This window comes from Mixophyes fleayi, chromosome 1, assembly GCF_038048845.1.
Source record: "Mixophyes fleayi isolate aMixFle1 chromosome 1, aMixFle1.hap1, whole genome shotgun sequence".
Classification (NCBI taxonomy): Eukaryota; Metazoa; Chordata; class Amphibia; order Anura; family Limnodynastidae; genus Mixophyes; species Mixophyes fleayi.
The window spans coordinates 9,059,209-9,081,548 of NC_134402.1; the positions used below are offsets into that span (position 1 = coordinate 9,059,209).

Consider the following 22,340-nt stretch of genomic DNA (forward strand, 5'->3'; position numbering starts at 1 on the left):
TGGGTTATAATTTTATAATCACTGTAAAATTCGACATCTGTGAACATTTCCTGGGAGTCCATAGAAAATGTCCACCAGTAATACCCCTATACAATACTGAAGGACACTTCATTCCATTTAACATTACATTTTTATTTTAATAACATGCATATAGAAAGCTATATAAGGATATGTTTTTCTTTATGTTGCAAAAAACAGTTATACATTATCATTACAAAACTATAAAGCAGTGAATTAATTTTCATTGAAAAATAATTTTTATGAATAACTTTTCTCTAACAAGTGTCTTTTACTGTTCATTTCAGGTCTCAGTAGAATGTTGTAGCATTTAGGAAAAAATATACAGCTCAATATTCCAATACCTGAAGCCAATATAGCAAAAATTTCCACAGTGACCATGTGTTTCCCCTTACTGCTGAGATAGGCAGGTATGGCACAGACCCAAACACTGCAGAACACCAACATGCTGAACGTGATGTATTTGGCTTCATTAAAGATGTCAGGTAATGTCCTCACCATGAAAGCTAGACCAAAACTCACAGCTGCCAGGAACCCCATGTAACCCAACATGAAATAAAAGGCAAAGACAGAACCCTCATTACACTGAATGATGATTATTCCACGGTAAGAATCTCTGTCATACTCCTGAAAAGGAGGAGAAACTGACAACCAAATAGCACTGGTGAGAAATTGAACAGATGAGCAGGTCAACATTACATAAATCGGCAATTTAACTCCAAGCCATTTCCTCCAGGAACTTCCAGGTCTGGTGGCTTTGAAAGCGATGTAAACCATGATAGTCTTGGCCAGGATAGAAGACACAGCCACAGTGAATATTATTCCAAAGGAAACTTGCTGTAGCGTGCAGGTGATATCCACTGGGCGACCGATGAACAGATAGATACAGAGAAAACTCATCTTGAGGGAGATGAGAAGAATGAAGCTAAGGTTTCTATTATTAGCTTTTACTATAGGAGTGTCCCGAAATAAAACAAATAATCTGATTATATAGACAGTTAAGATAATATATAGTCCAGATATTGAAGAAAAAACTGTAGCAATTGAGTCCTTCATGTATGATAGAAATTCTACTATTCTAGGAATACACTTATCTTTCTCCTCATTGGGCCATTCATCATCAGGACATTTCTGGCAGTTTTCACTGTCTAAAAAAAATTAATTGTGCAAACTAATGTTATTTTAACACTTTATATTGCCACATTGCCCCATTTACTTCTATTACAAATGATTGATTGGTCTTAAAAAAATGGATCTTTGTATCAATAAGTCTTCCAAGTGTATAAATCCGTTATTAAAGAAAGTTTTAAGCAACAGTTTTTGTTTTTTGTTTTTTTAGTTTGTGGTAATTGTACCACAATTATATTTTTTGGCTGATTGAAACTTTTTAATATATATCAGGGGAATGTGTTTTACTGTTAGCTTTTTTTTTTTTTTTGAGATCACAAACCTGTGTTTTGGAAGTTCCAGAACTGAGATGAGATATTAATTGCAATCATATAAGATCTAAGAATAAATTAAGAGGCATTTTGGCTGTGGACATTATCATAGAAGCATAGATGTGTTATGTTCTTGCTTATTGTGTTTTTAAAGTTTTTTCTTGGGTTTCTAGTCACAATTGTAGCTGTTTGTGATCATTCCCTGGGAACATCACTTAAATATACTTTACAAAAGAAACAACAGTTTAGGAAGTAGTAGAATTCCTACATAATTTTTGTTATCTAATTGGAACCCCATTGTTCCAGGCTGTCGCCAGCTAGACAGTCTGGAGTCATATTAGCAGGAAGGCCTGTGGGTATGTAAGTTTTTTGGAAAGGACTGCCCAGGAACAGCCCCTTTATGACAGCTGCCAATCCCTGTTAGGTCCCCTATCTAAGACCTCCCTTTCCTAGCCTCATGAGCGTGGGAACCCAACTAGATATTAAAAGGTGCAACCCAGGCTGAGGGGCTTTGTTTTACTTGTGACAGCCTATGCAAAAAGATTTAGGCTACTGCTACACTGACTATACGGTTATCATATTTGAGGTTGCTGAAACCCCATGATTCCTCATACTTGGTGAGCGTCTTGAAGCAGGGAGGCCTTGGAATTGACTCCTACCATGTTGGTAGAGGGGAGAATTTCAGGCTAAGCATTCGGGATCAAGGGACAAGAGAACTGAGGTGACTACACTCCTTGGGATAGTGGGGTATATAATACATATTTTCCCTACAACCATTTAGTCTTAGGTCCAACCCTAACTCACTACTACCACAAAACACCCTCTCTAACTATCCCTCTCATTTACCACCACCCACCTATTTTTATCCCCATCCTATCTACCCAACCCTATATAGAGCCTCTCTTGATACCTTGTCCACAGTCTCAATTCATGAGAGCCTTGAACTAGAGCTCCATCCTAACTAACAGTACTGCCTTCTAAACCCCCTATCACTTCTCTATGGAAGATGCATTTAGTTGCATTACTCATCATCATAGCCACTTGTCACAGCTTCACAAGCAGTCTCTGAAAATTGGTACTGAGTGCAATTTAATTTTTTAATTAATTGTCAGCAAAATCTATGAAAACATATTACATTGCATTGTGTACAACTGACAAATGTTTCCCACCCATCAGAATTTTCGTGGATTGTAAAATATTTGGTTGAAGATGTGTCAGTGATAATTTCCTTTGCTTCATTACCATTAACACTAGCATTGCTCTTTTAATTTACAAGGTACATGGTAATGTGGGGTTTGTTTGTTTTTTTGCCTGTAAAAAAATTTCCCTTATTGCTTGGCAGTGAAGATTCATCTTTATCATTTCTTCCCTCTGTGACTAGCCACTTGCAGTCACTTAATTTTTTAAAATATTTTTCACCACTGCTGTGGTCTGACATTTCGGGGCCATAAACTCATCCGTACACGTGTGTGACTATACAGATTTGAAAGATTGTGATATTTACAACTGCTTGCAACTGGAAAGGAGGCATAGGGAAGGGAATAAAGTAGGCCTGAGTACAGTAAAGGTGTGTTTGAATTATTAGGAACAGATGCCGACCCGCACAGAGGCGCCTGTACTCAGTAGCCATATATATAAGTATCCATATCACTAGCAGCTACTCGAGGGCAGATGTAGATACACACTGCTGATAACTTGTGCCATAACTTCTGACTAGATGAATGCAGATTAACTAGTACAGCTGATAGCACTTTCTCAATTACACGTAGCTATATTATATGAAGTTGTGGCTCTACAGAAACATGTCTATTTAGCAAATTATTGCTAGGTAATTGAATGTACTCCAGCTGGAATATACATGTATTTTTTTTATTTTTTTATTATAATAGCGATAGTGTATTTGTTTTCTGTAAGAGGATCAACAAACCAGTCTGTTGCCTAAGATATTTATATGTTAATGTTAAAGTCTCTTTACTATGATTGACTTTTGTCTGTTGTCACAAGATTGGGTTAGGGGTGCCGTTTCCTGGAGTAAATGGTTGCACTTCTATGCATCAGCCAAACAATATCACACCAGTCCAGTATCTTTGATCCAAGTAGCCTCAGCTAGTTTTATTCACTTGCAGCAAATAAACAAAACAAAACAAAAGTCTTACCTGTCTGGCTTCTAATTAATACACAGGAACAACCTCTCTGAAGTGAAGGACCTAGTGTCCCACACACACAAAATACCAGAACTTACTGGTCATAAATTACAGTATCTCTCAAGAGCCCTCTGACCTCCTCATCAGGTATTGAGAGACTGAAAGAACTGCCTAGCAGCCTTTTAACAACACCTCATCAGGTGTAACTTCTCAATATCCAGAATTGATACTGGTAATATGGAAGATCCAGAATAGGCCTTATGAATGGAGTCCGCCCTTCTTTCTCCATGCATAACCCCAGGGACCATTACCAGCTTTTCAAATAGCTGAAGACAATCTCTGGGGATTTTTTTCATAATACAATCAATCTCCCTGGGCTTGTATAGCAAATAAGAGCGAAATCCTGGGACATATAGATCTGCCTTCTATCACTTTCCCAATGCTTCAGTCACGTAGTGTAGTGTAATGTGATTGTCATTACACGAAAATAACTTAAAACTTAATTTGTGCAACAGCCTAAACTTTATTTTTTTTCCCTCAGATTGTGTAGTTTTGAAAATCTAACATACATATCATACCTTTCCAAGATTTAAGGTAAATATATTTAAATACTCCAATAATATTCCATGAATTACAAAAGTAATCCTTTTATAAACACAATTGTACCATATGTGTTATTTGTATGTTTTATCACTCTACCACATTTTTATTTGTAAGTAAACAGACATGTAAATAATGCAAATATTACATCATGTAAACAGAAAAATTGATCTTTGATTGATTTTCATTATAATCTGTTTACTCGCATAAATAGATGTTTGTGCTGCCCTCAGATGCTGCCACCGCCACCTGCAACAGCATCATCAGCAGTAACAACAGCGAAGGTCTGGGGAGTGAGTCTACAGGTCATGTATAAGCCTTTTTGGGATGCCAGCCACTGAGTCAGTTCAGGTTCCCTCCGTACATCATCTTGGAAACTCTGTCCATTGTACAGGTTGACCTTGACAATATGAGTGGCATCCACACAGCAATAACACTTCTGACTAAGTGTCAACTGTGTTACATTTGGGTGCATCTGGATCATTATATCCCAGTCTGCTTTTAGTAGAGTACACAGGCAGATACTATGGACATTCCTGTTGTGCATCAGTCAGTCTATTAATTTGCAATTGGATGAGGACTTCCTTGTGAAGATAAAATAGCACTTTTGAAATATATGTTTCGGTGAAATTTTGACTTGCCAATGGAGAGCCACCTCTGTGTGCTGATTGCCAATTTTCAGGGTGAAAAAATGACAAACTTGAACTAATTGACAGTTGAAAACTTTTTTCCCACTTCCTGTTTTGCAAAAAGTCACTTTCATCCATTTGTTGGGGAAAGTGGAACTCTGTGTACATGGTCTTTTAGGGCTAGGGGATAAATGTATCAAGCTTCAATTTGTCCAGTGATTTGAAATAGCTGCAAATCGTTACTTTTGCTTATCTGCCCTTGTTTGTGTCATAGTCTATTTAGAGCCTGTATTGCGTTTGTGGGTGGGGTTTTTAAAATTGTTTTTTTTGTCTTATCCCTGTGTTTGTTTGCTGGTTATAATGATGAGAGGAAGGAGTGGTGATGAGTCTATTGACAGTGAGGAGAAGGATAGAGAGGAGCATGTAAATGAGGAGGAGCAGGAGCTTCATGAAGAGGCAGGGCGCAAAGTGAGTAGCTGCAGGTACTGGCGGTCGGCCTGCACTGGTCATAACCTATGAGGAGGAATTTAAACAACTAATCCTGCAAGAAATTATTAAAGGGATCATTGTCCAGGACACGGACAGGCCTCTGTCCCAACCTAAGACTGGTGAGTGATGTCTAGATTTAAATATTTGAACCATTTATGCAAAATTAATAATCCTGCATCAGGTAAATGTTATATATTTTTGCACATCAAATGCAGAAGCCTGACACATATTTGATAATATGTTCATAACAAGTGAATGTCAACTTTTTAGTTTACAGCTTCAATATGTTTGAAAACAAAATATATTAATATCAAACATCTCCAAATCCAATCGCTTGCCAATATGATGAGGACTCCTTAGAAGGTAAACTCATCTGTGTGTTATGGCCACCAGTGCGTCATAAACTTGTAGAACTAGCAGAAGAGGTCTTCACCTATAGCAGCCGCCTTTCCCGTAGAGACTGGATATGCTCACAGGTACTCGGAATGCCCCCAGGTCTTACACTCAGTGAAGTACAAGTTTATGATCGCACAGCAGCACACAGGAGTGGGAGGTAATAACACAGAATTAGGGACAGGCCAGAGGTCTGCGGTCCAGAACTGAGTTGATAATGTCTGACTGGCCTAAACTGAGAACAGGCGGGAAGGTCAGATACAAGGGTCAGGGCCACAAGCGATGATTCAAGTCCAGGTAACAGGCAGTTGGTCAGGTATCAGCAGGTATCAAGATCCAGGAGACAGGCAGAGGTCATACACAGAAGTCAATCCAAAAGGCTTTCACCAAATACAGCTCAGGAGAAGGTCAGCTAACTGGAAACGGGATGCTAAGCCCTCCCTACCTTAAATACAGGCTTGGGGCAATCAGCCTCAGGGGCTGACCAATTAATAATTAAACCCCTAACTAGCTGCGCACGTGCCCGGCTGCCCTCAATGCCAGGACGCGGTATTACAAACCAGTGCGTCCAGATCATTGCTTCACTCATGATTTTCATGTTTGCATTACAGACCACCTGTATGAATGGTGTCTGTTTCTTATAGAGATGGTCTCAGCCCAATGTATGTGCAAGCTATGACCCCCAAGATATTATGTAATCCTGAGAGCCTATAGAAAGCTACCATCAACTCATGTCATTCAGAATCCTGGTGAGGGAGGCAGATATATGAAGGCATCATTTTATTATGAGCACTTAACACTAATGTTAAGAGCCTGAAGAATTTTGCCTGTTTCAGCCCTGCAACCTGTGAACACACAGACTGAAATGAGCAGGTTGCAAAATTTGAATAGAGGACAATGCAATTTTGCATCCAAGTTAAATAAATGGAGCAACATGCTCCAAATCATCTTTCAAATGCTCATACAGTTGTAGGAGGTTTTCTCTGTTCAGACTAAACATTTTAATAATCTCCTGCTCGATGAGGAAGTCCAGGGTCAAATGTGTTCTAACATCACGTGGCCTGCGCAGCTTAAGTGGACCTTGGTGCTGATGATGTTTATCTCTCTTTGTCTGTGCACTCTCCAAAATCAAATTTTCCTTCAAAATACCCAACAATAAATTTCCTAGCAACTACATTTTCAACCACCCTCAGATTATTAAAGTTGTGGTTTCCTTTATATAGGCATCATTAGCCTTCATAGACCAATGGCTGATGTAGATTCTAATCTTGCCTATCCAAATGTATGAAGCTGCGTTTTGCAAAAGCGCAGCTTCATACATATTTGTGACTTTTTTGTTAGAATGGACAAAAGTCGTGACGGACAATTGTAGCGTGGGGATTTTGGCAACATCTGTTCACTAGTGGTTTACAATCAACTCGCAGTTCATACATCGGTGGGTTTAAACTCACCCCGAGATAATTTGCTGATAATTGCAGCTTGATACATTTTGCCCTAGGGGTTTGTTTTGATAGAAAGCTATTGTTTCAGTGGAGTTCCTTTGAAGGGTGAGATTTTTGAGAAAATTGTAGTTTTTTACACTTTGGTAAAATATTTTAGAGATAGGAGATTTCATAGCGTTGCACATATCAAATAGAGGTGTGTGCTGTGCTGGGTGTATTCAGAGTGGCTTCACATGAGAGAAAAATATGGTTGACTTCTCTTTACTTCCAGATTTTCTACTGTGAGCTTTAGGGGAATCAGCCATATTTGTGGTATTCAGGGCTGCCAAGAGGAATTCAGGGCCCCGGTACAACAAATTTCTGGGGCCCACCTTATAGTCGAGAATGCTTAAAAAAATTTGGAGGTATGGTCATGCATTTGGGGGCGTGGCAAATGTGCCATTGGGGCCTGGCTAACACATCAAAATCACTAGGCTCTCAATTCGCCAGAGCGTCACATAAGTCCAAGCACTCCTGACTTTCAGGACATCTAGCACCACAGTGTAGTATAGAAAGAATGCAGTGTGTACACAAAGGGCTAGATTTACTAAACTGCGGATTTGAAGAAGTGGAGATGTTGCCTATAGCAACCAATCAGATTCTAGCTTTCATTTTGTAGAATGCACTAAACGAATGATAGCTTGAATCTTATTGGTTGCTATAGGCAACATCTCCACTTTTTCAAACCCGCCATTTAGTAAATATACCCCAAAGAGTTCAGTCTTGGCCTGCACCTTACATTGGGCACAACACTCACCAAAAATTGCCATTGTCCCTACTAGAATCACAACATTTCACATACTATCCTGCTCTCTCCTACCTGTTCTTCTCACTTTCACCACCTGTGGCTGCATGCTTCTTCAGTTGCAGCTTGTCTGGATCCTGGAATGCTGGGGGCCCTATTTGGAAAATAAATGGCTACCTTTAGATAATTCCAAACAACCCTGGCGTTAGATCAATACCACCTACAGTTAATAATTAGGCCTTCCTCTAGCCCCAATATTACAATAATGTGCCCCTTCATCATCGCCATGTCTTATGATCACACTGCGCCCTCCATGCTGCTTTTGCCCCCTTCACCTGGCTCCCCTTTATCACACTATACTATGCTGCTCCCCCCCCTTTTTCAATCCCACTGTGCCGTGCCTCCCCCCCTTTTTAAGCCCTCTGTGCCATGCACCCCCTCGTTTTTTAACCACTCTGTGCCATGCTGCCCTCCTCATTTTTTAACCCCCCTGTGCCATGCCCCCCTCATTTTTTAACCCCTCTGTGCCATTCCCCCCTCGCTTTTTAACCGCTCTGTGCCATGCCCCCCTCATTTTTTAACCCCTCTGTGCCATGCCCCCCGTTTTTTAACCCCTCTGTGTCATGCTGCCCCCCCATTTTTTAACCCTTATGTGTCATGCTGCCCCCCGTTTTTTAACCCCTCTGTGCCCCCCTCATTTTTTAACCCCTCTGATCCCCTCTCATTTTTTAACATCTCTGTGCCCACCCTCGTTTTTTAACCCCTCTGTGCCCCCCATTTTTTAACCGCTGTGCCCCCCTTGTTTTTTTAACCCCTCTGTGCCCCCCTCATTTTTTAACCACTCTGTGCCCCCCCCTTCCTGTTTTCCTCCCTTCACTTACCTTTTCTTCTCTCTTCTTTCTTGGTCTTCTCTGCTCCTCTGTGCTCCATTGCTCCAGACTGACTAAATGATGGGCGTGACATGATGCGATCACATGAGTATGTTTTGGGTTTTTTTGACTACCCTGCTCCCCCCACCAATGACCGAGACCCCCCCCCCCCGCCGCAAAAAAAAAGAAAAGAAAAGAAAAAAACGTCGTTTTGAAAAAAAAAAATTTCTTAAAAAAATCGTCGGCGCTAGGGCCCGAGCCGGGCCCCCTAAGATGCCCGGATCCAGGTAATTAGTACCCCCCCCTCTCGGCGGCCCTGGTGGTATTTAGTGGGGCTGATTTGTGTTTAGTGCCGAGGGGGTGCACGCTGTGTCATTAGGTCTGAGTGGTGACAGAGGCGGCTATAACAGAATATATTTTATGTTTCCCACCCAATCAGTGATGTAATTTAATTTATTCACTGCACTGATCTTGGGGAAAATGTAAAAGTGCGTCTGTGATTCAAATGTGACTCCCTGTCAGTCCTACACCTCTCAGCCCAGTACAGTATACACAGCGCACTTTATCACCTACAGGACACTAACTCCACTCTACTTGGACTCCTGGTCATGTTGCAGCTGTCAGAGTTCCTATCACTTATATTTACTGTTCTATTTTTGCTTATTTTATTTGATGTATTGTTTATTGTATTGTATTTTTTTTGTGAAGATTATGGTTGTTGGTTGCCCTAACCCCATTCTTGCAATTCAGGGCTTCATTGCAAAAAATAAAGGGGTAAGAAAGAAAGGGGAAAAACTGCAGGGTACTTGTTTTTTCCCATCTGGATATTAGGTGGTACCTCGTGTCTCACTGGCCATTGACTGTGGCAGCTTCCTGCACTCAGGATTTGCTCTGACTGTGGATCAGGCTTTTGTGATGGGGAGTGGTATACAGCAGTACACAGCAGCCAGAGTTGACCATGTTACTGGCTGCTATTCATCATCTCATTGCACACTGATCTGGGAGGTGCTCATTCTTTGCATTTATTTTCTGCAGTAATATCCTACTGTCTCACAGCTGCTACTCCTAGACCCTGTCTATTTCTTTGTTTATAAACTTGATTCATATTGCTGCTTCTAGAACTGACCTGTATTGCTTGCTTCTTATTCACTTGTATATGTGTCAGGCCATCGCCTGCTGGACAAGTCATGTACTTAAAGCTAGCACAAAGCTGTTGTTGAGTTTCACTGTTTATTGGGTGCATTTTATTGAAGCCAACAGTGGTTCAATAACTGAAGACAAGTTAACATTCAAACAAATAAACTCTCCAACCTAGCGGCACCCTGATCTATATTTGGGAAGCCATTCACCTTTCAGGCAGCAACAGATTAATGTGCATGTGTGAGAAGCTGGTGGGCATAGGGTGTGGCATCTCAGAGAAAAGGTGGTAAGCTTGTGTATGTAACTGGTCAGTATGGGGTGACATGTAAGAGTGATAAGCTAGCTGGCATATGTGGATGACATATTAGAGAAAATTTGGTAAACATATAAGTGGGGTGGTATGTGAGGGAAAAGCTGGTGGGAATATGGGGTGATAGGTGAGAGAAATACAAGTGGGCATATTTGGTGGGATGTGAGAAAATAAAAAGTGGGCATATGGGGTGGCATGTGAGAATATCTGGTAGGCATATGTGGTGACATGTAAGATAAAATCTGGTCGGCATATGGGGTGGCACATCAAAGTAAAGCTGGTGGGCATATGGGGTGAAATGTAAAAGAATATATGGTGGGCATATCGTGTGACTTGAGAGAGAACAGCTGGTGAGCATATGGAGTTTCACATAAGAGAAAAACTACTGGGCATTTGCGGTTAACATGTTAATTTAAAGCTAGTGGGTATATGCAGGTGACATGAGAAAAAAAGTTGTTAGGCATATAGGGTGGCATGTTACAGAAAAGCTGGTTGACACATGGAATGGCATTTGATATAAAAGCTGGAGGATGTATTGAGTCGTGAAAGCGCCGCGGCTCAGGTTGGCTGAGGAAGAAATGAGCCTTCATGATTAGCTCAGCGTCTCATAACACACAGAAGGTGAGATGTGTGAGAAAAGCTGGTACACAGGTGGTGATGTGAAAAAAAAATCTGGTGCACATGGGAATGGATATATAAAAACATCTGGTGGCCTAGGTGCATGTGTGAGAAAAGCTGGTGTACAGGGGGTGGCATGAAAGAAAAAAATCTGGTGTGCAGAGGGGATAATGTGTGAGGACAGCAGGTGTGCAGGGGTCGACATGGTAAAGAAAAGCTTGTATATAGGGGTGATGATGTGAAAGAAAAGCTGATGCGTATGATTGACTTGTGTGAGAAAATCAGGTGTGCAGCAGGTAACGTGAAAATAGTTGGTGTCCTGTGGGCTAATTGTGTACGGAAAGCTGGGGTACCAGGGGTGTTATGTGCGAGTAAATTTAATGTGCAGGTGGAAACATGTTTGAGAAAAGCTGGTGCACAGGGAGAGACGTGAGAATAAAGCTGGTGCATTTGGTGGTGGCATTTGGGAAAAAAATCTGGTGCGCAAGGGTGACATGTGAGAGAAACGCTTGAGCACAGGGAAGATGACATTAAAAAATCTGGTGCGCAGGGGGTGAGGTGAGAAAAAACTGGTGTACATGAGGGTGTAATGTGTGAGAAAATTTGGTGTGCAGGTGGGACATGTGAGAGAATAAATGGTGCATAATGGGTGACATGAGGGAAACATTTGTGTACAGTGCTTTACGTGTTTTAGATAAGATAGTGCACAAGGTTGTAAAAGCTGGTGGGCTTGGGGCATGTGTGAGAAAAGCTTGTGCACATGGGGTGACATTAGAAAATCTTGTTTGCAGTGGGTTACATGTGTGAGATTAGTTGGTGCGCATGGAGTGTATGAGTAAAGCTAATGTGCAAGGGGTAACATGTGAGAAAAATTGGAGCACAGAGGTTATATTTGTTAGAAAAAAATTTGTTGCACAGGGGTGAAGTGTGAGAGAAAAGCTTGTGCGCAAAGTGTTACATGCATTACAAAACCAATTGTACAGGGTTGCTCAGTAAGAAAAGCTGGTGTGCATGGTTGACATGTGAGAGAAATGCTGGTGTGCAGGCAGGTGCATGTGAAGAAAAGTTAGTGTGCAATGTTGATATGTTGGAGCAACATTAGTGGGCAGAGGGGTATGTGTAAGATAATGTGGTGAGTAGGGTGTCACGAACACGCTCTCAGCTGCCGTGACTTTGGCGTGTTCGCCATATGAGGTCACACACGATTTCAGCCCGCAGTCTCTCTCTACCAATCACACAGGTTATAGACCTACCGAATCGCCCCCAAACACAATGCTCTCACACCCCCAGACACTTCCGATTTTGCCACTACCTATTGGTTGCGGGAAAATAGGACCCCAATACACTGTCCCACACTGGCACACAGGCTTCTAGTTATCCACAAACTAGCAAGACCCACACCAGTCTACAAAGGGTTACCTCTTCACACCTTCAGACTGTTACACAAATGTAAATGCAAGCACACACAGCTTGTTAATCAAATGTATCAACAAATCACACACTGGCATTCCAAGGGTTAACTTGGTCGAGCAATCTGCCTCTTCTAAACAGGCTAATGGATTTGTTAGAGTATCAAGGTCCAACTTATTAAATTATAGATTTAATATACAAAAATACAGGGCATACAGATAAAAAAATAATGAATAACAATTAATATATTGACATAACAAGCAAAGCAGTTTAAAATTTAAAGGGTTACATTCAGAATAGCACTTACTTGGGTTGCATAATCTGCGCCATGGGGAATAGGCTAGGAAGATGGACAGCTTATCAATGTAACTTGATTTCCCCAAAAAGTCTGACAACTTGCCCCTTCAAAACACAGGTTTTTAAGCAAACTCAAATGGGATGGTCTTCACAGGGGCAGTGTTTAATGCTAATAGTGAGGCAGGTGTGTCCCCTGGGTGTTACTGTAGTTGGTCATAATCTCCCACACGTTTAAATACCAAACATAATGGAATTATGACAATGTGACATGCCTTTTCCAAAGATATGTGATTTTAGCTGTTCACGGATACCACCCGTACCTGTCATTGACAACCCTGATGTGATTTTTGCTCCTCAGTATGGAGTGCCTCCCAGATTTCCCAAAATATGAACTATGACAACTTTTTCCTTTGAATATTTTTCTGTATAGCTGTATAGGCTTCCACATGCTGCCTACCAGGATCTCCAGCTGTGATCGGCCCCACAAAATTTATTCAAGTGTCTAAAGCTAACAGTAAAAGATCTTTGAAGCTGCTAAAGGTGACATGCTTATCTTCTAACACTGGGATGTGCAAAGCCATCAAACACATTTACATCAGCCTCTCTGCCTTTAAATTTTACACTTTAAACTTATCAATGGATTCATTTGATGTAACCTATTTACACTGCAGTTATGAATTATCCCTTATAAATAACTGCAAGCTCTCTATGTTCCCGACACAGGGGGTCACATGAGTGAGAAAAAACATGGACTGGAAATGGAGGTTACTAGGTTTAGAGGAAAGCTGCGGAAAAATTACTTTACCAAAACAGTAGTGGATAGGTGGAATAGGCATCCAACAGAGATAGTAAATGATTATATAAATATAGTAACATAAACATGCTTAGTTAGTAGGGATTAAGAAAAATAGTAGAAACTAGATGAGCCATGTCAGTCTATATGCTGTCAAATTCTTTGTTTCTGAAATTCATATCATAATTATTTTAACTTTACAAAAATCTATGATATTCCACAGGCAAAAAACCATACATTTTAATATGTCTGATTAAGGCTTGTTATACTTACACACCAGGTAAAATTTTAAAATATTATCAAAACTCTTCTACTTAAACTCAAAAGAGTAACGAAATTGCGAAGGTTAAAGGAGAAGGACGAGTTCCTTGTGCAATACAGACATGGTATGTCATCACATCCTGTGGTTACCTGCAGATTCAGCACTATCATGGAGTAAGATTGCTGTCACTCAAAAAATGGTGGAGCTGCTAATTCACAAATTTGTGTGTTCACTGGAATACACACATGCAGTTTATGCAACTGAAGGTCTGAGCACCTACGTAGCATTTGTAATTTATTAGTATTTGTAGTTAATCATTACGATATCCTTTGTTGCCTTTATGTATATGATAAGCTTGAGTAGTAGGCTTATTCTTAGTAGAGATGAGCGCACTCGGATTTTTGAAATCCGAGCCCACCCGAACGTTGCCGATCCGAGTCGGATCCGAGACAGATCCGGGTATTGGCGCCAAATTCAAATCTGAAACTGAGGCTCTGACTCATAATCCCATTGTCGGATCTCGCGATACTCGGATCCTATAAATTCCCCGCTAGTCGCCGCCATCTTCACTCGGGCATTGATCAGGGTAGAGGGAGGGTGTGTTAGGTGGTCCTCTGTCCTGCTATATCTCGTGCTGTTCAGTGCTGTGCTGTGCTGTGCTCAGTCCAGTGGTGCTGTGTCCTGTGCTCTGTCCTGCTGAGTTCAGTAGTGCTGCTGGGTCCTGCGCTGTGTCCTGTTCAGTCCAGTGGTGCTGTGTCCTGTGCTCTGTGCTTCTAAGGGCATAGTTATTTCCCCATTATTCCCAAGTTTTTAAAAAATAAAAAAAAAGTTATAAAAAAAATTAAAATAAAAAAAAAAAAAAAAAATTATAACCAAATTTGCAAAGCCAATCCAGCAGTATATAAGCCCATTGGTACTGCAATATTACCAAGTTCACACATTCAGCAGTAAAAGTCCAGTGGTACTGCTATTACAAGGTTCACTAATTCAGCAGTGTATAAGTCCAGTGGTACTGCTATTACAAAGTTCACTGATTCAGCAGTATAAGTCCAGTGCTACTCTCCTGTGCCGCATATAATTTTTAAAGGCTTTGCCGAGTGTGTGTGGCTTTAGGGGTACGCTCTCTTGTGCTACATATAATGGAAAACCAAAATTTGGAGGATAAAGTAGGGAAAGATCAAGACCCACTTCCTCCTAATGCTGAAGCTGCTGCCACTAGTCATGACATAGACGATGAAATGCCATCAACGTCGTCTGGCAAGCCCGATGCCCAATCTCCTAGTACAGGGCATGTAAAATCTAAAAAGCCCAAGTTCTCAAAAAATAGCAAAAAGAGAAACTTAAAATCATCTGAGAAGAAACGTAAAGTTGGCAATATGCCATTTACGACACGTAGTGGCAAGGAACGGCTTAGGCCCTGGCCCGTGTTCATGACTAGTGGTCCAGCTTCACTCAAGTATCTAAGCCCTCTTCCCCCCCTACAAAAAATTTAAGAGAGTTATGCTGTCAGCAACAACAACAAAACAGCAAAGAACTCTGCCTTCTAAACAGATGACATCACAAATCCCCAAGGCGAGTCTAAGGGTGTTGTTGGTTGTGAACCCTGACCTTCCCATCACTGTACGGGAAGAGGTGACTCCATCCAGCATTTGCAGCACGCCCTCTGCATATGCTGGAAGGATCACCCACAGTCCAGTTACAGATTTGGCTAATGAAGGTGTGAATGTTGCACACTGGGAGGAGGATATTGATGTAGCTGGCACTGAGGAGGATGTTGATGATTATGATGCAGACAGATACCAAATTGCCTTTCTCAATTTCTATTTATATTCTAGATTATATAACGGCTGAAAAGTTTTCTGTTTTACTCCTAGTGGAGAGGGGATCTGATGCAGACAGATACCAAACTGCCTTTGTCCATTTCTTTGTATATTTGAATTTCTAGTTCTACAGTCTATGCAGGCTGCTTTATTTATATTCAACTACAAGTGTAGCGCGGGGGGGCATAGATAGCCACCAAAGTAACGTGGTCCATTTAATTTCACTTTCTAGCTCCACAGTCTGTGCAGCCTGCTTTTTTTATCTTCAAAGTATTTATATTTACAAGCCTTGCAATCTAAATTAACTAGAAGTAGTGACGTGGTAGAACTCCAAAAGGTAGTTTGGAAGCCCCTGTACAAACTGGCTCTATTTTTTAACTGAGTTGTCCTCCCTCCAGTGTGTACTCGGAAAGAGTTTTTAGTGCAGCGGGGAACCTGGTCAGTGAGCGGCGAAGGAGGTTGCTTCCTCACAACGTTGAAAAAATGATGTTTATAAAATTGAATAATCAATTCCTCAATGAAGTACAGCACTGCCCTCCAGACAGTACAGAGGGACTGTGGTTGTGGAGTCCAGCGGGGACGAATTGATAATGTGTGAGGAGGAGGAAGTACACACTGTAGGGGGAGAGGAATCAGAGGTTGAGGATGAGGACCACATCTTTCCTCAGTAGAGCCTGTTTAGTTTGTACAGGGAGAGATGAATTGTTTTATTGGTGTGGGGGCCCAAACAAACCAATCATTTCAGCCACAGTTGTTTGGTAGGCCCTGTCGCTGAAATGATTGGTTTGTTAAAGTGTGCATGTCCTATTTCAACAACATAAGGGTGGGTGTGAGGGCCCAAGGACAATTCCATCTTGGAACTTTTTTTTTTGCATTATATGACCAATCAACAGTCGTTTGCCATGTTCAAAAAGTAAAACCAAATTTAAACAAATTCAAGAAATTAAACCAAAAGTAAAATGCCCTGTCATAATTTAAAACAAGAGGTATTGACGTGCTCTAAAACTACTGTATTGTTGTTTATATTTTATAAACACTACACTTGAAAGCTTGAGTCTTTCAATAAAAAAGTAACTGTCCATTGCACGAATATTTGCAACAGGGACAATTTTAGGGTTAAGAAAGTCAACTAATAACACTTCGACGCTGTCTGTCTTTATAAACACTACACTTGGAAGTTGGAGGAGGTATTGTGGCCCCGGCACCAAATTTACTACCGGGGCCACTCCACTGTGCAGTCCATATTTAGGTGTATCAGATATTAAACAACGGTGACAGTTGATGCCCAATTTTTTAATTATATTGTGGCCTCGGTACCAAATTGTGTACCGGGGCCACCACACTACGCAGTCCATATCCTTTTTTGGTGGAATTCTGACCCGTGGAGGGTTTTTTAATTATATTGTGGCCTCGGTACCAAATTGTGTACTGGGGCCACCACACTACGCAGTCAAGATAGATAGATGCGTATCATAGATGAAGTACATTCAGTGGTGTGGGGCAAATTGAAAAATATTCAAAATGCACTGACATTATCAAAAACAAGAGGTTGTCACACGCTGAAACTCCAATATGTATATGATGGAGAGGATGGAGGAGCAGCCGTATGTGCAGTGTAATGCAGACCTGTTGAAGGTTTTTTATATATTTTATTGTGGTGCCCAGTGCCCACTACTCCACGCAGTCCAGATACTATTTTTGGGTGTAATTCTGACCTGTTGAAGGTTTTCTATATATTATATTGTGGTGGCCAGTGGCCAGTCCTTTATGCAGTCCAGATACTATTTTTGAGTGTAATTCTGACCTGTTGAAGGTTTTCTATATATTTTTTATTGTGGTGCCCAGTGCCCACTACTCTACGCAGTCCAGATACTATTTTTGGGTGTAATTCTGACCTGTTGAAGGTTTTCTATATATTATATTGTGGTGGCCAGTGGCCAGTCCTCTATGCAGCCCAGATACTATTTTTGGGTGTAATTCAGACCTGTTGAAGGTTTTCTATATATTATATTGTGGTGGCCAGTGGCCAGTCCTCTATGCAGTCCAGATACTATTTTTGGGTGTAATTCTGACCTGTTGAAGGTTTTCTATATATTATATTGTGGTGGCCAGTGGCCAGTCCTCTATGCAGTCCAGATACTATTTTTGGGTGTAATTCAGACCTGTTGAAGGTTTTCTATATATTTTTTATTGTGGTGCCCAGTGCCCACTCCTCTACGCAGTCCAGGTACATTTATTGGTGCGAATCATACAAGTTCAGGGTTTTTAATATATATTGTGGTGACCCACTCCTCTACGCAGTCCAGGTACATTTATTGGTGCGAATCATACAAGTTCAGGGTTTTTAATATATATTGTGGTGACCCACTCCTCTACGCAGTCCAGGTACATTTATTGGTGCGAATCATACAAGTTCAGGGTTTTTAATATATATTGTGGTGACCCACTCCTCTACGCAGTCCAGGTACATTTATTGCTGCGAATCATACAAGTTGATGGTTTTCTTATTATATATATTGTGGTGACCCACTCCTCTACGCAGTCCAGATACATTTATTGGTGCGAATCATACAAGTTCAGGGTTTTTAATATATATTGTGGTGACCCACTCCTCTACGCAGTCCAGGTACATTTATTGCTGCGAATCATACAAGTTCAGGGTTTTTAATATATATTGTGGTGACCCACTCCTCTACGCAGTCCAGGTACATTTATTGCTGCAAATCATACAAGTTCAGGGTTTTTAATATATATTGTGGTGACCCACTCCTCTACGCAGTCCAGGTACATTTATTGGTGCGAATCATACAAGTTGATGGTTTTCTTATTACCGTATATACTCGTGTATAAGCCGAGTTTTTCAGCACATTTTTTGTGCTGAAAAAAGCCCCCTTGGCTTATACTCGAGTCCCACTTACCTGGTCTCCGTTTTCCAGTCTACCCCGCTCATCTGCAGGCATCTGCAGCCTCTGTGGATCACTGTCAGCCACCATTTTATTGTAGCCCGTTTTTGTGTGTTCATTGCACATGGAACAATAAAGTTAAATGAAAAGGAGCCTGTCAGTCAAAGCTAAAGACCGGGACATTTCCATCTAGCCCCGCTGGTCAGAGACACATGTGAGTACCCTGACTTGTCCACTGCAATTATTTGCAGCAGTTTTATAAAGTCCAATATTTTCATTTTTTGTCACCTATTAATAAGTGTCTGAAGATTCTTTTGCATAACTGTGAAATCATTGAAAAGTCTAAAAACATCCCAAACTTCAAGTATAATAAGGGTTAAATCACACAAAGCAAATTGTATTGTTCTGTTAAAATGTTTCTTCCAGCAAACAAAATCAAACTTATCTTTATCTGAGCTATTATATCAAATTCTATTTAGTGTATGTGCAGCATCTTTTGCATTACTAAAGCCTAAATTACTGTACTGTTCTGAACACTTAGGAGTAACTGCTCATCACCTTCTAAAGGCGAATAAACTTAACTGGCACATGTATTTAGTATTCACAGACTGTCTCATTGATTTATATATTAATGATCTGAGTTGTCTTTAGTGAATGTTATTTATATCTGTGTTCACCTATTAGGCTTGATACCAGGTGCAGAGGATTTAGTTTAACCATTTGTGTACCATTTATTAGGATATGGGTATATATTATGTACTTATAAAATTTTATTGATGTTTAATAACAATAGATTTTGATATATTCATTTACAACCTCACGTTTGTATTATTTGGAGCCCAGTGTTAACGATATCCAGCACTGTTTTTATTTTTGAAACTTACCAGTAGCTGCTGCATTTCCCACCCTAGGCTTATACTCGAGTCAATAAGTTTTCCCAGTTTTTTGTGGTAAAATTAAGTGCCTCGGCTTATATTCGGGTCGACTTATACTCGAGTATATACGGTATCTATATTGTGGTGACCCACTCCTCTACGCAGTCCAGAAAGATACCTTGTTGCAACATTTTGGACTAATAACTATATTGTGAGGTGTTCAGAATACACTGTAAATTAGTGGAAATGCTTGTTATTGAATGTTATTGAGGTTAATAATAGCGTAGGAGTGAAAATAAGCCCAAAAACCTGATTTTTAAACTTTTTATGTTTTTTTCAAAAAAAATCTGAATCCAAAACCTTAAATCCGAACCGAGACCTTTCGTCAAGTGTTTTGCGAGACAAATCCGAACCCCAAAAATAACGAAAATCCGGATCCAAAACACGAGACCTCAAAAGTCGCCGGTGCACATCCCTAATTCTTAGGAGTATTTAACTACTACCTTGTAGTTGTATATAGTCCTTTCCAGTGGATCTATTTATCATATGAAAATTTATTATACGTGCCTTAATCAGTTTTTTTTAGACAGAGAGAAAATCAGTAATGGATATTCATATCCGCTACCCAGCAGAGGTGGTAATGTACACAATTTATAAAGCTGTTAAATATGTTTTAAAAGGTCAAATGTTTAATGTTGTTCTTCATGGGAATATTGCTATCAACAATATACAAAACAATATACTCTAAACATTGTGTGTCCTAGGAGATATGATTAGATAAAATGACGTTATGTGACATATGTATTATGTATACTCACATTTCTTTCTGTCTCCATAGGTTACTAAGAACAGGATTCCTTTACTTCCCCGTCCCAATTGATACATAGATCGTTGGAAATGAGAAAAATGGGGGATAATAGTAATGCTAAAAAGGGTATAAAACGTAACATTTTCCCAGGTACAGGATAACATTGAAAAAATTCTTATGGCAATGTTAAAAGAGCAGGCAGTCTACAGATCCCTGTCGTCACTTAGTGGTTTAAATTATATGAAATTTGGTCCATAATGCTTATAAAGGATATGGTCTTTCAATTCCAGGCCAGTAGTAACACCTGGAATAAACAATAAATTGCAGCAGGGGGGATGGGACAAATAATCACGCTCGGAAGGGAAAATTGCTGTTTCCAGCAGTTGGGCCATGTGTGTTACTAGGGTGAGAAAAGCCAGCAAAAAGGACCACTGTGCTCTTTGTTACATAAGATAACACCTCACTTCTGGGTGGCGTTAACTTTCCACAAGAACTAGCTAACAGCATTTCATATGCTAATCTGAGCTGCTACTAAGGTGTTCCCACAACCCCATACTAAGAGATGGGGGAGGGAATTTACATTTGTTCACCAAACTAATTCAAGGCAAAACATGGCTGAAAGTGAATATATTATAAAATATAATATAAAATAAAAGATAATATATATAATCTTGTTCAGATTTTAGAAGCAAGAAATCTATTTGTTTTTTCGGGTGTGCTGATCAAAGCCATACAGCAACAGCACCCTGTTTTTCTGCACTATAAACTTGTTCAGATTAGGGGTGAGCGGGTTCAGATTTTTGAAATCCGAACACCCCCGAACAGTGCCGATCCGAGCCCGGATCCGAGCACTGTTCGGGGATTCCCGCCCGACGCAAAACTCAGAACGAGGCAAAACGTCATCATCCCGCCGTCTGATCTTGCGAGATCCGGATTCATATTATTCAGCGCTTCCCTCCGCCATCTTCACTCGGGCATTGGAGAGGGAAGAGGGAGGGTGTGTGGTGGTGTCCTCTGTCCTGCTCAATTTAGAGGTGCTGTCCTGTGCTCTGTCCTGCTCAGTTCAGTTGTGCTGTCCTGCTCAGTCCAGTGGTGCTGTCCTGTGCTCTGTCCTGCTCAGTCCAGTGGTGGTGCTGCCATAATTCCAGTGGTGTTGTCCTGTGCTGCTTAAGTCCAGTCCAGTGGCACTGCCATATAAGTCCAGTCCAGTGGTGCTGTCCTGTGTCCAGTCCAGTGGTACAGCCATTTAAATCCAGTCGTGCTGTCCTGTGCTGCTTAAGTCCAGTCCAGTGGTACTGCCATATAAGTCCAGTCCAGTGGTACAGTCATATAAAACCAATGGTGCTGTCTTGTGCTGCAAAAGTCCAGTGGTGGTGTCCTGTACTGCATAAGTCCAGTGGTTCTGTCCTGTGCTGCTTAAGTCCAGTCCAGTGGTACTGCCATATAAGTCCAGTGGTACTGCCCTATAAGTCCACTGATCCTGCCGTATAAGTCCAGTGATACTGCTGTATAAGTCCAGTGATCCTGCCGTATAAGTCCAGTGGTACAGCCATATAACTCCAGTCCAGTGGTACTCTCCTGTGCCGCATATAATTTTTAAAGGCTTTGCCGAGTGTGTGTGGTTTAGGGGTACACTCTCTTGTGCTGCATATAATGGAGAACAAAAATTTGGAGGATAAAGTAGGGAAAGATCAAGAACCACTTCCTCCTAACGCTGAAGCTGCTGCCACTAGTCATGACATAAACGATGAAATGCCATCAACGTCGTCTGCCAAGGCCGATGCCCAATGTCAGTAGAGGGCATGTAAAATCCAAAAAGCCAAAGTTCACTAAAATGATCAAAAAAATAAATTAAAATCATCTGAGGAGAAACGTAAACTTGCCAATATGCCATTTACGACACGGAGTGACAAGGAACGGTTTAGGCCCTGGCCCGTGTTCATGACTAGTGGTTCAGCTTCACACAACGATCTAAGCACTCCTCATCCCCCCCTCTAGAAAATTTAAGAGAGTTAAGCTGTCAATAAAAACACAGCAAAGAACTCTGCCTTCTAAAGACATGGCATCACAAATCCCCAAGGAGAGTCCAAGGGTGTTGGTGGTTGCGATGCCTGACCTTCCCATCACTGTACGGGAAGAGGTGGCTCCTTCCACCATTTGCAGCATGCCCTCTGCATATGCTAGAAGGATCACCCACAGTGCAGTTTCAGATTTTGTTATTGAAGGTGTCAATGTTGTACACCAGGAGGAGGATATTGATGTAGCTGGCGCTGAGGAGGAAGTTGACGAGAAGGATG

The 22,340-nt window shown here is 40.9% G+C and overlaps 1 protein-coding gene across 1 annotated transcript in view; it reads right to left on the bottom strand.

Moving 5' to 3' along the window:
- Nucleotides 1-258: 258 nt before the first annotated feature.
- LOC142103555 (vomeronasal type-2 receptor 26-like) overlaps nt 259-22,340 on the bottom strand; it is a 49,961-nt gene continuing 27,879 nt past the window's right edge. The window contains exon 4 of the mRNA XM_075187621.1: nt 259-1,166. Within this exon, the coding sequence (XP_075043722.1) occupies nt 259-1,166 (908 nt within the window). The remainder of the gene's footprint in view (nt 1,167-22,340) is intronic.